General features: G+C 44.5%; 1 protein-coding gene across 2 annotated transcripts in view; it reads left to right on the top strand.

The window, feature by feature from the left end:
* The window catches only part of LOC118389097 (heterogeneous nuclear ribonucleoprotein L-like), a 64,986-nt gene extending 60,733 nt beyond the window's left edge, over positions 1 to 4,253 (top strand). For both annotated transcript variants that reach the window (XM_052527412.1, XM_052527413.1), the window contains exon 13: positions 2,948 to 4,253. In XM_052527412.1, the coding sequence (XP_052383372.1) occupies positions 2,948 to 3,003 (56 nt within the window). In that variant the 3' untranslated portion in view covers positions 3,004 to 4,253. The remainder of the gene's footprint in view (positions 1 to 2,947) is intronic.
* Positions 4,254 to 16,222: the final 11,969 nt, after the last annotated feature.

Raw genomic sequence — 16,222 nt, 5'->3', positions numbered from 1 at the left:
GTGCATAATAACCTGTCAACCCAATATACCATGTTTTACATTTATGTAACCTTTATTTAGCTAGGCAAGTCAGTTAAGAACAAATTCTTATTTACAATGACGGTCTACCCCGGCCAAACCCTAACCCGGATGACGCCAATTGTGTGCCGCCCTATGGGACTCCCAACCATGGCCGGTTGTGATACAGCCTGGAATCAAACCAGGATCTATAGTGACGCCTCGAGCACTGAAATGCAGTGCCTTAAGACTGCTGCGTCACTCGGGAGCCCAAAGACTCGTCCCCATACCGGGAGTCAAACCCAGGCCGCCTGGGTGAAAACCAGAAATCCTGACCGCTTGAATATTACCGCTATCCATCCGGACAATGTCAAATAGAATCAACACGACAGGCTTGCCGCTAGACGCCTGTTCATCACTGGCCTTCATCATCGTTCTCACTCTCTCTATTTTTCGACTACAATACAAGTTAAAGACATGTTTGTTTTATTCTTCCCTTGTGCTCCTCCCTCCCTTACACAGCAGGTATTCACCGTCACACTGGCCCGACAACGCAAACAAAAGCCAGTAGACTTTGGGTCTTTTTTTATTTTCTTTTTACTGTGAGGCAAAACAAAAATGGAGCCCCCCTCAAACAACTCCATCTTGTGCTTTCATTATTTGTTTTTGTGGCAGAGGAGGACAATTGCAGGAGAAAGCTTTGTGTTCTCTAGTAATAATGGCTTTCATACAGACAGCCTCAAGCCACAGTCTCTTTGTGTGTGGCAGGCGTAAGGTCCCCAGTTACCTGAAAATAGTCAGAATACAGAATATAACGAATAACCCCTTGAGGCAACACAACACACACACAAACACTCAGTCCATCATTCGCTCACTCACACATAATATGTACATACAGTGGGGCAAAAAGGTATTTAGTCAGCCAACAATTGTGCAAGTTCTCCCACTTAAAAAGATGCGAGACGCCTGTAATTTTCATCATAGATACACTTCAACTATGACAGACAAAATGAGGCAGAAAAATCCAGAAAATCACATTGTAGGATTTTTAATGAATTTATTTGCAAATTATGGTGGAAAATAAATATTTGGTCACCTACAACCAAGCAAGATTTCTGGCTCTCACAGACCTGTAACTTCTTCTTTAAGCGGCTCCTCTGTCCTCCACTCGTTACCTGTATTAATGGCACCTGCTTGAACTTGTTATCAGTACAAAAGACACCTGTCCACAACCTCAAGAAGACTGAATCTGCAATAGGTAAGCAGCTTGGTTTGAAGAAATCAACTGTGGGAGCAATTATTAGGAAATGGAAGACATACAAGACCACTGACCACAATCTCCCTCGATCTGGGGCTCCACGCAAGATCGCACCCCGTGGGGTCAAAATGATCACAAGAACGGTGAGCAAAAATCCCAGAACCACACGGGGGGACCTAGTGAATGACCTACAGAGAGCTGGGGCCAAAGTGACAAAGCCTACCATCAGTAACACACTTCGCCGCCAAGGACTCAAATCCTTCAGTGCCAGATGTGTCCCCCTGCTTATGCCAGTACATGTTCAGGCCAGTCTGAAGTTGGCTAGAGAGCATTTGGATCATCCAGAAGAAGATTGGGAGAATGTCATATGGTCAGATGAAACCAAAATATAACTTTTTGGTAAAAACTCAACTCATCGTGTTTGGAGGACAAAGAATGCTGAGTTGCATCCAAAGAACACCATACCTACTGTGAAGCATGGAGGTGGAAACATCATGCTTTGGGGCTGTTTTTCTGCAAAGGGACCAGGACGACTGATCCGTGTAAAGGAAAGAATGAATGGGGCCATGTATCGAGAGATTTTGAGTGAAAACCTCCTTCCATCAGCAAGGGCATTGAAGATGAAACGTGGCTGGGTCTTTCAGCATGACAATGATCCCAAACACACACCCCGGGCAACGAAGGAGTGGCTTCGTAAGAAGCATTTCAAGGTCCTGGAGTGGCGTAGCCAGTCTCCCGATCTCAACCCCATAGGAAATCTTTGGAGGGAGTTGAAAGTCCGTGTCGCCCAGCAACAGCCCCAAAACATCACTGCTCTAGAGGAGATCTGCATGGAGGAATGGGCCAAAATACCAGCAACAGTGTGTGAAAACCTTGTGAAGACTCACAGAAAACGTTTGACCTCTGTCATTGCCAACAAAGGGTATATAACAAAGTATTGAGATAAACTTTTGTTATTGACCAAATACTTATTTTCCACCATAATTTGCAAAAAAATTCATTAAAAATCCTACAATGTGATTTTCTGGATTTTCTTTTCTCATTTTGTCTATCATAGTTGAAGTGTACCTATGATAAACATTACAGGCCTCTCATCATTTTAAGTGGGAGAACTTGCACAATTGGTGGCTGACTAAATACTTTTTTGCCTCACTGTACATGCATACTGACTCTACACACACATCCTGTTGCCTATCACCTTACCCCTATACATATCTACCTCCGTCACTCCAGTATCCCTGCACATGTAAATATGGTATTGGAACTGACTTTTTAAATATTTCCTGTATATAGTATGCTTATAGTATGCATTTCACTGAACTTGTGCATGTGACATTAAAACTTGAAACATGATCCTGACTAGTAAATACCAGGCATTCCGTTGAAATGTTGATGCATAAAGAGACATGACATGTTATAAGCATTATTAAAAAACATTATAAAGGCTTGTGCATGCTTATAACATGAAGTAAACAATTATACCTGCAGGCTACCTCCCCTGTGATCTAGGAAATCTATCGAGCAAACACACAACTACACACACACATACACACACACACACACACACACACACACACACACACACACACACACCCCACAAAGTAAATGTATTGAGTTAAAAGGTGTGTGCAAGTCATGTATTTTTTAATCTTCTCCTCATCCCTTCTTCCTATTCTGTCTTTCCATCTGCAGATGGTTCCAACCCTTACACCCTCAAGCTTTGCTTCTCCACTTCCTCACACCTCTGAGACCTGGAAAAAACCAAGATGGCCGCCGCACTAGTACGCCATCAACAAGGAGAGAAGCGGATCGGGGAGAAAGGAAGAGCACCCAATGAAGGAGAGCGAAATAAACAACGTGAGAGTGGAGAGTCAACACACTTTCTCGGACCTGAGAATGGAAGAGCGAGGAGTTAAAAACACTCAAGACCCCCCCCCATATGAACTATCTTAATGGATTATTTTTGTTGTATTTTTTCCTTTGTTTACAAAAATTATTTGAAGGAGCTGCAGCGGTTGGGCTGACAGTTGTAACTGGCAGAGGGAGAGGAAAGCCCAACTATGCATCCTAGCAGGGCTGCTTACTCTGCACCACAATTGATTTGACATTTCCTGTGCTGACTTGATGAGGGCCGAATTTGACTTCTGTCTTTTTGTTGCGTGACCTATTTTAGTGGTCAAAAGACAGTGACCTACGGTACATTTTCATTCCTAAACTGATGTCAATGGCCAGTGGCCAGTTTTAAAACTTTCAGAAGATTCCCAAAGGGCAGCTGGGATAAAAAAAATACAAATTGAAACCAATCGAGGGCAAAACAATTTAGGCGGTGGAGGCCTGCTCTCAGCTAGGGGAAACACTGGTGGAAACTAGTGGAAATGCGTGTGCCTAACTCTGCAATATAAGAGATTACTCAGTGTTTGTAAATGAACAACCTGTTCACATTATATTGTACATATGTGTGTATAGCAGTTGAGTGGGTGTCCGGGCACTATGTTAATAAGAGCAGTTCCTTATGGAAAAAACTACATTTCCCATGTGAATTGTTCCAAGAAAAAACATTTCCATGTGATTTCAAATCATATGATTTTCCACATGTGAAATTGGGTGGTTTTTCTGTAAGGGGTGTTTCTAAACTTTTTCTGTCGATGGTCCTCTTCTTCGGAGGACCATTTGAATTATAACTCAAATGAACACTTGAGACTGTCAGCTTACTATCTGATGGTCAGCAGCAACCCGCCATGTCGGTCCCTGGATCTAGGGTTGGAAAATACTCAGCCGTTACGAGACGTCTGTCTTCTCTCAAGACTACATTTTTTTGAAGAAGAAGAAGACATTTGCAAACTGTGTTTCAAGCGTTCCAAAACCTGAAGGTCCATGCGGGTTGGATGTGTTTAGTGTTCCCAGTTATACTGTGTCTCCATGTTTGTACTTGGCCCACCACCACCACGTCTGAAGAATTCACTGTGAGCATGTGCAGTCATTAAAACATTTGCCAGTCGATACACAACGATGTCATTTTATTCTTCATCCGATAGGCGCCTATTCAATTAGCATTCTATTATATATTCAGTTCTGGTAACACTTTGCAATAAGGTTACCTTTAAGGGGTTTTCATTTGTTTATTATTTAATTAAACATTTATAGAACATCATATTGCTACTAAATTTCATTTGAATAATGAGAACAGTGAGACTTAAGATTTCTGCTGCTTTGTCATGTTTCATGAGACAGAGAGGGAAATTCAGCAGTTTAGCAAGATCAAAGTTGGACTGGCAGTTTCTGACCAAGAATTTGGTGTCCTGACATCTAGGTCACAGGGTTATGGAAACCACTTTTACACTTTAGACCATTTGAAGTTATGTGGAAGCAATTGAGCAGGCAAATCATATTATGATTATGAGCAAAATGATTTGAGGATATAGTCGTCGTCGATTTTGGTCGCATCTTGGCATTCGGCTGGTCCCCACAGTTGAAGAGGTTTGCAAAGCATCTTGCTTGGAAAAGCAATTGCCAAACTATCAATATGCAATACATTCAGGAAAATATTGAGACCCCTTGACTTTTTACACATTTTGTTACTTTACAGCTCAAACAGTTTTCTCCCCTCATCAATCTACACACATGACAAAGCAAAAACATGTTTTTAGAAATGTAAAAAACTGAAAAATCACATTTGCACAAGTATTCAGACCCTTTACTCTGAAACACCTTTCGCAGTGCTTATAGCCTCAAGTTTTCTTGGGTATGACGCGACAAGCTTTGCACACCTGTATTTGAGGAGTTTCTCCCATTCTTCTCTTCAGATCTCTCAAGCTGTGTCCGGTTGGATGGGGAGCATCACTGCACAGCTATTTTCTGGTCTCTCCAGAGATGTTCGATCAGGTTCACGTCCGGGCTCTGGCTGGGCCACTCAAGTGTTGTTTTGGCTGTGTGCTTAGGGTCGTTGTCCTGTTGGAAGGTGAACCTTTGCCCCAGTCTGAGGTACTGAGCCCTCTGGAGCAGGTTTTCATAAAGGAGGACTCTATACTTTGCTCCATTCATATTTACCTTGATCCTGGCTAGTCTCCCAGTCCCTGCCGCTGAAAAACATCCCCACTGCATGATGCTGCCACCACTATGCTTCACTGTAGGGACGGTGCCAGGTTTCCTCCATACGTGACACTTGGCATTTAGAACAAAGAGTTCAATCTTGGTTTCTTCAGACCAGAGAATCTTGTTTCTCATTGTCTGAGAGTCCTTTAGGTGCCTTTTGGAAAACTCCAAGCAGGCTGTCATGTGCCTTTTACTGAGGAGTGGCTTCTGTCTGGCCACTCTACCATGAAGGTCTGATTGTTAGAGTGCTGCAGAGATGGTTGTCCTTTTGGAAGGTCCTCCCATCTCCACAGAGGAACTCTGGAGTTATGTCAGAGTGACCATCGGGTTCTTGGCTCCCTGAACAAGGCCCTTCCCCAATAGCTCTATGACAAGTCTTGGTGGTTCCAAACTTCTTCCACGAAAGAATAATGGAGGCCACTGTGTTCTTGGGGACCTTCAATGCTGCAGAGGTTTTTTGGTACCCTTCCCCAAATCCGTGCCTCGACACAATCCTGTGTTGGAGCTCTACGGACAAATCCTTCGACCTCACGTCTTGTCTTTTGCTCTGACATGCACTGTCAACTGTGGGACCTTATATAGACAGGTGTGTACCTTTCCAAATCATGTCCAGTCAATTGAATTTACCACAGGTGGACTTCGATCAAGTTGTTAATAAGGTGTTTCTGTTTTTTTACAAAGATTTCTAAAAAACCTGTTTTCACTTTGTCATTATGGGGTATTGTGTGTAGATTGATGGGGGGGGGGGTGTATTTAATCGATTTTAGAATAAGGCTGTAACGTAGCAAAATGTGGAAAAAGTCAAGGGGTCTGAAAACTTCCCGAATTAACTGTAGCTCTGGGTTGCATTATCGAGAACAGTGTTTCCCAGACATTTCCTTGAATGTCTGAATGTACCAGCACACCTGATTCAACTGGTCAACTAATCACGTTTTTAATTAGTTGAATCAGGAGTGCTAGTGCTGGACTAGACCCAATATGTGGAATAGCGGGGGGTCCTTGAGCAGAGGTTTGTTAAGCACTGATGCTGGTACTTTGGGAGGGGTTTGTGAAAAAATGATCTGGAGACCATCCATCTGTATCTCTGCTCTGTATTCAACTATAGCCATGGTAGTGTCTCCTGCCCGGCTGCCCCTCTGGTCTTGGGGTCATGAGAAGATGTGTGTGGGGTAAACACAGCTGTGTCCCAAAAAGACCAAACCCACTCAGCGTGTCTTTGTGCTTCAGTGAAGCGGGAAAAGCAACCGTCTGGCCTCCCTTAATTCCCTCTTCTCTTTTTTCACACTTCCCTGGCTGTAGCGATCCATGTTTTTCTCACCAGGGTCATATTCACTTGGCACAAATGGAAGAAAACAGACTGAAATCCGCTCCAACACATTTAGCTATATTTTGCACTAATGTATACGACCCAGCTGTGGGAGCCTGAGATTGGATGATCTGGCTCTAAATTAACCCCATCCTACTACTGTCGTCGACGGCAATAGGTCTTTGTAAATGTCTAAAATGACAAAGGCCTAGTGCCACAAATGTGTGTAAATCAGCAGCAGTCACGGGGAGCAGGTCGATTTACATATGGGACGAGTGTCAGACAATGTTTGTTTACAGTGCAGCGACATAGTGCAGCGACATGCCTCGTCATCGGTCAGTTTCCATTACTGCACTGGCTTTTGAGTTATAACCTGGGTTCCTCCTGCGGCAGTGAGAGAGGAGCCCAGCTAGCCTATAGTGTGAGTAGCCAAAATGAGCTACTAATGTGGCGTGACTTTGTAGGCTATGCCTGACCCCTTTGAGATGTAAAAATGTACTCAATGTACTGATAAAGAGAAGATGAGAAGTGCGAAGAAGTCCTCTTGAGCCATCAGAGAGAGAGAGAGAGAGAGCGAAGGAGATTATGGCCTTCAGTCACCCATGTCATAGAAACTCTCCGCTGTAGAACTATGTGGTCTAGTTATGCCAGAGTTGATTTTCTCCCTCAAGACCACACTGGAGTATCAAAAGCTCACTACACACAAGCAGATGAAGAAAACCAACAACTCTCTTTATCTCTGTTACATGTGGCACCCTACTCGTAATATACAATCGCAATGAATTCCAGAAACCATCAGGTTATTATTTCAGAAAACATGTTTATTGGAAGCTTTTTGGTAATATTAATTGTTGATGGTGGGTGTGTAACCCTTAAAGGGGCACTTTACTCAAAATAAAAAATATATACTGTACCAGTCAAATGTTTGGATACATCTACTCATTCAAGGGTTTTTATTTATTTGTACTATTTTTCTACATTATAACTATGAAATAACAGATATGGAATCATGCAGTAACCAAAAAAGTGTTCTACAAATCAAAAGATATTTTATATTCTTCAAAGTAGTCACCCTTTGCATTGATGACAGCTTTGTACACTCTTGGCATTCTCTCAACCAGCTTCACCTGGAATGCTTTCCAACAGAGTTCCCACATATGCTGAGCACTTGTTGGCTGCTTTTCCTTTACTCTGCAGTCCAACTCATCCCAAACCATCTCAATTGGGTTGAGGTCGGGTGATTGTGGAGGCCAGGTCATCTGATGCAGCACTCCATCACTCTCATTGGTCAAATAGCCCTTACACAGCCTGGAGGTGTGTTTTGGGTCCTTGTCCTGTTGAAAAACAAATGATCGTCCCACTAAACGCAAACCAGATGGGATGGCGTATCGCTACAGAATTCTGTGGTAGCCATGGTGGTTAAGGGTACCTTGAATTCTAAATACATCACTGACAGTGTCGGCAGCAAAGCACCCCCACACCATCACACCTCCTCCTCCATGCTTCACAGTTGGAACCACACATGCGGAGATCATCCGTTTACCTACTCCGCATCTCACAAACACACTGCGGTTGGAACCAAAAATCTCACATTTGGACTCATCAGACCAGATCTAATGTCCATTGATCATGTTTCTTGGCCCAAGCACATCTCTTCTTCTTATTGGTGTCCTTTAGTAGCAGTTTCTTTGCAGCAATTCAACCATGAAGGCCTGATTCATGCAGTTTCCTCTGAACAGTTGATGCTACAATTTCTGAAGCTGGTAACTCAAATGATCTTATCCTCTGCAGCAGAAGGTCTCTGGGTCTTCCTTTCCTGTGGCTGTCCTCATGAGAGCCAGTTTCGTCATAGTGCTTGATGGTTTTTGCGACTGCACTTGAAACTTTCAAAGTTCTTGAAATGTTCCAGATTGACTGATCTTCATGTCTTAAAATAATGATGGACCGTCGTTTCTCTTTGCTTATTTGAGCTGTTTTTGCCATAGTATGGACTTGGTCTTTTACCAAATGGGGCTATATTCTGTATATCACCCCTACCTTGTCTCAACACAACTGACAGGCTCAGAGACATTAAGAAGGAAATAAATTCCACAAATGATCTTTTAACATGGAACATCTGTTAATTGAAATGCATTCCAACCTCATCAAGCTGGTTGAGAGAATGCTAAGAGTGCACAAAGCTGTCGTTGAGGCAAAGGGTGGCTACTTTGAAGAATCTCAAATATAAAATGTATTTTGATTTGTTTAACATGTTCTTTTTGGTTACTACATGATTCCATATGTGTTATTTCATAGTTTCAATGTCTTTACTATTATTCTACAATGTAGGAAATGAAAAATAAAGAAAGACCCTTGAATGAGTAGGTGTGTCCAAACTTTTGACTGGTACTGTATATTTTTCATTAGTCCACTTTTGATACAGTTCAACATATCATTGTTATAGTTTTTAAGATATTACTTTCAGCCTACTGGGCCCACTTTTCTAAATTCTGATACCCCATTCAATTCTGTTCCCTGGACACAGAAATAAACTTGTCATGAGATTTTATAACATGATCTTTGTTGCAGAAGATGATGTAGTATATTAGAGTTTTGGTTAAATTATTGCTTAAAATTGCACCAAAAAAACAAGGAGCAAATATAACACAACACAGGATCCTTTTAATCTGGTTTAAATGTGTTTTTTAAAACTGGGCCCAAAAATCAAGCAAGAGGAAAAAAGTCTTATAATGATTCATTTTTCATCATCAAGAGACTTTTCCAGGAAGTAAACACAGGCGTGAGATTAATATAGCTATGAGGCTTTTATGTGCAAAATAATTGCATTTTGAGACCATACTGCTGGTGGACTGACAAGAAATATAGGGGAAAAAATGTTTGAATAAAATGTCAAATTAATAATCTCTTACTGTATATTGTAGTGAATTTGGAGGGTACCGCTGACCGGGACTCGAACACTGGTGCAGCGACTGCCAAGCCTACAACTTACACCAAGAGGTCAAAACCTGAAAGAGGTTGGTAGGTGTTGTGTTAAGATCGCTACATTAACCCCGTTCTTTCAGGAGTGCATCTTCATTCACTTTTCTACGCGCCTCTCCGATAGCCTCCGATAGTCTCCGATAGTCTCCGATAGCCTCCGATAGCCTCCGATAGCCTCCGATAGTCTCCGATAGCGTCCGATAGCCTCCGATAGTCTCCGATAGCCTCCGATAGTCTCCGATAGTCTCCAATAGCCTCGCGGGCAACATTGCAGGGAAACTCAGGTCGATGGTGTGAAAGGCAAACACCCTGTACATCGCACCGATTGGGTTAAACCACTTGGTGGGGATTGTAACGTGGCTCATATAGTGAGGATCGCTACGATATATAGAATATATTCAGACTTTCTCACCTTAAATATAGATTCTTCTTAGTTTACACCCTATTGGCTTCTGCTACAGTAGTTTTTGTCAGCCCTTTGAACAGTCATCTTCATTTTCACTGGGAGGTAAAAACTCACCTGGTTTGTATCTAGTCTACACTAGGCTTTCTTTAGATTATTCTACTCATGGTCTCCCGAGTGGCGCAGTGGTCTAAGGCACTGCATCGCAATGCTTGAGGCGTCACCAGAGATCCGAGTTTCCTCCGACACATTGGTGCGGCTTGGTTTCCGGGTTAAGCAGGCAGTGTCAAGAAGCAGTTCGGCTTGGCAGGGTATTGTTTCGGGGGTCGCATGGCTCTCTCCGAACGGGAGTTGCAGCGATAGGACAAGACTGTAACTACCAATTGGATATCACGAAAAGGGGTAAAAACTCAGGGTTATGGCCATTATGTACCACACAGAAGACAATGGACTGAAACAGGCAGGGAATAGTTGATGAGCACTTCCCTGATGTCTTTAATCACTGACCCCCCCACACACACACACACACTTACAAGGACAGTAATACTTGGGCTAAAACATACTCCTCTGACACACTTCCACCCACCCCAGGATAACTCATACCTGTCTTGGGATCAGAGTGTAATCAGGCCATATCTCGGCTCTGCCAAAATGGTGGCATGCAGATTCAAAGCAGTTTTCTATGTCTTGCCAATGCCCCTGTAAATAAATAAACATGTGTCTTCACTGCAAGGGAGAACGACTGCCCCTTCTCATTGAAACCACGGTCGTTTAAGGCAGGCCGCAGTACTGCAGGCATTGTTAGCAGAACACAAGATCCCCCGTTATAGTGAAAGGAAAACATGTTATATTCGTGGTCAATCATCATGTAAATAAGACAGTCTTGGTACAATAGTTACCAATATTTGCTTCTAAGACACCATGTCCTTGAACTGATTATTTAAAAATGACACAGAATAAGTTTTATATAGTTGCTAATAGCAGCCTGCAGTACCCCGGTCAGCCTTCTACTTGAGTTATTCAATGACAGGGAGCAACACTGAGCTACCCTGCAATGTCACTTCCTGGAGTAGCTCAAACTACGCATGTTATGTCTCCATGAGACGCCATCTTAATCAACGACATTTGGCTTCAGTGCGCAATTGACTTTTCACATAGGAATGAATGTTGTCACGCGATCAATGTCTTTGTCCATTCATATATACAGTCATTGCTTCACTATGATGCTATTTGAATGTTTTAGGGCTGGTTTCCCAGACACAGATTAAGCCTAGTCCAAGACTAAAAAGCATTGTCAAATGAGAATCTCCATTGAAATAGCTATTTAGTCCAGGACTAAACTTAATCTGTGTCTGGGAAACCACCCCATAATGTATAAAATATGCCATATAGCCACACTTTACCCAATTCAATGTACAGTACAGTGAGTGCATACATTTTTTGTGTATGTGTCCCCATTGGGAATCGAAACCATTAACCTGGCATTGCTAGTGACATGTACCCACCAACAGAGCCACACAGGATCATGTTCCCATTGACCTTAATTGAAGTCCTTGGTCTTAGGACCAGTGTGACCTTCTTCAAACCCCTGACCGACCATATAAATAGCCCCTGATACAGGGCCGTAAAGACGTCCTCCAGCCATTTAAAAAAAACTTTTTCTGTTGAAAAGCGATATCCCAAGTATAAATACAGTAAAATACACATACTAAAGACAACAACAAGAATGTTTTGAGCAAAATATCTGTTAGTGCTGTTTTTTATTAGATTTTTTATTTAACCTTTATTTTACTAGGCAAATCAGCTAAGAAAAAAATCTTATTTACAATGACGGCCTACCCCGTCAAACCCTAACCCGGACGACGCTGGGCCAATTGTGTGCCGCCTTATGGGACTCACAATCACGGCCATTTGTGATACAGCCTGGAATCGAACCAGGGTATTTAATGACGCCTCACTACAGGGTCTGTAGTGACGCTTGTAGTGACCGGATGGTAGCAAACCACCATAATAATGCAAATAGTTGAATTAGGTTGCACACAAAAAAATATATATATTATTTTATTGAATCCATGATCGAATCCAGCCCTGAAGTTTTGACTGCTGCCTTTTTAAAGGGATATTGGTGCACTACATCATAATGACCACAGGAGTTTGCTCTACAGCACAAATAGATCTGGGACCAGGGGCCGTATGTACAGTATCAAGCAAATTGTGCTTATATAGGATCATCTCTCCAAATCAAATAAACTCAAATGTTATTAGTCACATGCTCCAAATACAACAGGTGGAGGTAGACCTTACAGTGAAATGCTTACTTACGAGTCCCTAACCAACAATGTAGTTTAAAAGAAATATGCATAACAATAAGAGATAACAACAAGTAATTAAAGAGCAGCAGTAAAATAACAATAGCGAGACTATATACAGGGGGGTACCGATACAGAGTCAATGTGCGGGGACACCTGTTAGTTGAGGTAATATGAACATGTAGGTCGAGTTATAAAAGTGACTATGCATAGATGACAACAGAGAGTTAAAGTGGTGTAAAGGGTGGGTGGGGGGAAAATGCAAATAGTCTGGGTAGCCATTTGACTAGATGTTCAGGAGTCTTATGGCTTGGGGGTATAAGCTGTTTAGAAGACTCTTGGACCTAGACTTGGCACTCCAGTATCGCTTGCCGTGCGGTAGCAGAGAGAACAGTCTATGACCAGGGTGGCTGGAGTCTTTGACGATGTTTATGGCCTTCCTCTGACACAGCCTGGTATAGAGGTCCTGGATGGCAGGAAGCTTGGCCCCAGTGATGTACTGGACCGTTCACACTACCCTCTGTAGTGCCTTGCGGTCAGAGGCCGAGCAGTTGCCATACCAGGCAGTGATGCAACCTGCAGCTGTAGAACTTTTTGAGGATCTGAGGATCCATGCCAAATATTTTCAGTCTCCTGGGGGGAGGGAAATGTTTTGTCATACCCTCTTCACGGCTGTCTTGGTGTGCTTGGACCATGTTAGTTTGTTGGTGATGTGGACAGAAAGGAACTTGAAGCTCTAAACCTGCTCCACTACAGCCCCGTCGATGACAATGGGGCCGTGCTCGGTCCTCCTTTTCCTGTAGTCCACAATCATCTCCTTTGTCTTGATCACGTTGACGGATAGGTTGTTGTCCTGATACATTTACATTTACATTTAAGTCATTTAGCAGACGCTCTTATCCAGAGCGACTTACAAATTGGTGCATTCACCTTATGACATCCAGTGGAACAGCCACTTTACAATAGTGCATCTAAATCTTTTAAGGGGGGTGAGAAGGATTACTTTATCCTATCCTAGGTATTCCTTAAAGAGGTGGGGTTTCAGGTGTCTCCGGAAGCTGGTGATTGACTCTGCTGTCCTGGCGTCGTGAGGGAGTTTGTTCCACCATTGGGGGGCCAGAGCAGCGAACAGTTTTGACTGGGCTGAGCGGGAACTGTACTTCCTCAGTGGTAGGGAGGCGAGCAGGCCAGAGGTGGATGAACGCAGTGCCCTTGTTTGGGTGCAGGGCCTGATCAGAGCCTGGAGGTACTGAGGTGCCGTTCCCCTCACAGCTCCGTAGGCAAGCACCATGGTCTTGTAGCGGATGCGAGCTTCAACTGGAAGCCAGTGGAGAGAGCGGAGGAGCGGGGTGACGTGAGAGAACTTGGGAAGGTTGAACACCAGACGGGCTGCGGCGTTCTGGATGAGTTGTAGGGGTTTAATGGCACAGGCAGGGAGCCCAGCCAACAGCGAGTTGCAGTAATCCAGACGGGAGATGACAAGTGCCTGGATTAGGACCTGCGCCGCTTCCTGTGTGAGGCAGGGTCGTACTCTGCGGATGTTGTAGAGCATGAACCTACAGGAACGGGCCACCGCCTTGATGTTAGTTGAGAACGACAGGGTGTTGTCCAGGATCACGCCAAGGTTCTTAGCGCTCTGGGAGGAGGACACAATGGAGTTGTCAACCGTGATGGCGAGATCATGGAACGGGCAGTCCTTCCCCGGGAGGAAGAGCAGCTCCGTCTTGCCGAGGTTCAGCTTGAGGTGGTGATCCGTCATCCACACTGATATGTCTGCCAGACATGCAGAGATGCGATTCGCCACCTGGTCATCAGAAGGGGGAAAGGAGAAGATTAATTGTGTGTCGTCTGCATAGCAATGATAGGAGAGACCATGTGAGGTTATGACAGAGCCAAGTGACTTGGTGTATAGCGAGAATAGGAGAGGGCCTAGAACAGAGCCCTGGGGGACACCAGTGGTGAGAGCGCGTGGTGAGGAGACAGATTCTCGCCACGCCACCTGGTAGGAGCGACCTGTCAGATAGGACGCAATCAAGCGTGGGCCGCGCCAGAGATGCCCAACTCGGAGAGGGTGGAGAGGAGGATCTGATGGTTCACAGTATCGAAGGCAGCCGATAGGTCTAGAAGGATGAGAGCAGAGGAGAGAGAGTTAGCTTTAGCAGTGCGGAGCGCCTCCGTGATACAGAGAAGAGCAGTCTCAGTTGAATGACTAGTCTTGAAACCTGACTGATTTGGATCAAGAAGGTCATTCTGAGAGAGATAGCGGGAGAGCTGGCCAAGGACGGCACGTTCAAGAGTTTTGGAGAGAAAAGAAAGAAGGGATACTGGTCTGTAGTTGTTGACATCGGAGGGATCGAGTGTAGGTTTTTTCAGAAGGGGTGCAACTCTCGCTCTCTTGAAGACGGAAGGGACGTAGCCAGCGGTCAGGGATGAGTTGATGAGCGAGGTGAGGTAAGGGAGAAGGTCTCCGGAAATGGTCTGGAGAAGAGAGGAGGGGATAGGGTCAAGTGGGCAGGTTGTTGGGCGGCCGGCCGTCACAAGACGCGAGATTTCATCTGGAGAGAGAGGGGAGAAAGAGGTCAGAGCACAGGGTAGGGCAGTGTGAGCAGAACCAGCTGTGTCGTTTGACTTAGCAAACGAGGATCGGATGTCGTCGACCTTCTTTTCAAAATGGTTGACGAAGTCATCTGCAGAGAGGGAGGAGGGGGGAGGATTCAGGAGGGAGGAGAAGGTGGCAAAGAGCTTCCTAGGGTTAGAGGCAGATGCTTGGAATTTAGAGTGGTAGAAAGTGGCTTTAGCAGCAGAGACAGATACCACATGGTCAGGTCTCTACCCTCCTCCCTATAGGCTGTATCGTCGTTGTCGGTGATCAGGCCTACCACTGTTGTGTCATCTGCAAATTTAATGATGCTGTTGGAGTCGTGCCTGGCCTTTCAGTCAGGAGTGAACAGGGAGTAGAGGAGGGGAATGACCACGCACCCCTGAGGGGCCCCTGTGTTGAGGATCAGCGTGGCGGATGTGTTGTTACCTACCCTTACCACCTGGGGGCAGCCCGTCAGGATGTCCAGGATCCAGTTGCAGAGGAAGGTGTTTAGTCCCAGGGTCCTTAGCTTATTGATAAGCTTTGAGGGCATTATGGTGGTGAACGCTGTGCTGTAGTCAATGAATAGCATTCTCACATAGGTGTTCCTTTTGTCCAGGTTGGAAAAGGCAGTGTGGAGTGCAATAGAGATTGCATCATCTGTGGATCTGTTGAGGCGGTATGCAAATTGGAGTGGGTCTAGGGTTACTGGGATGATGGTGTTGATGTGAGCCATGACCAGCCTTTCAAAGCATTTCATGGCTACAGACGTTAGTGCTACAGGTCGGTAGTCATTGAGGCAGGTTACCTTAGTGTTCTTGGGCACAGGCACTATGGTGGTATTACATGTTGGTATTACGGACTCGGACAGGGAGAGGTTTAAAATGTCAGTGAAGACACTTGCCAGTTGGTCAGCGCATGCTCTGAGTACACGTCCTGGTAATCCGTCTGGCCCTGCGGCCTTGTGAATGTTGACCTGTTTAACGGTCTTACTCACATCGGCTGCGGAGAGAGTGATCACACAGTCTTCCGGAACAGCTGATGTTTCAGTGTTATTTGCCTCGAATCGAGCATAGAAGTAGTTTAGCTTGTTTGGTAGGCTCGTGTCATTGGCCAGCTCTCGGCTGTCTTCCCTTTGTAGTCTGTAATGGTTTGCAAGCCCTCCACCGTCCATTTAGTGTTATTGTTTATAATCGAAAAGGCAAAACTGATCCTAAATCAACGCTCCTACTCTGAGATGCTTGTTTCATACCGCCCCAGGCTAGCAGGCTGAGCAAAGTGGCTTAGAAACTTGTAC

The sequence above is a fragment of the Oncorhynchus keta genome, chromosome 10 (assembly GCF_023373465.1).
Source record: "Oncorhynchus keta strain PuntledgeMale-10-30-2019 chromosome 10, Oket_V2, whole genome shotgun sequence".
Taxonomy (NCBI): domain Eukaryota; kingdom Metazoa; phylum Chordata; class Actinopteri; order Salmoniformes; family Salmonidae; genus Oncorhynchus; species Oncorhynchus keta.
Note: the sequence above shows the minus strand (reverse complement) of the source record. Positions and strands in the feature narration are given on the sequence as shown.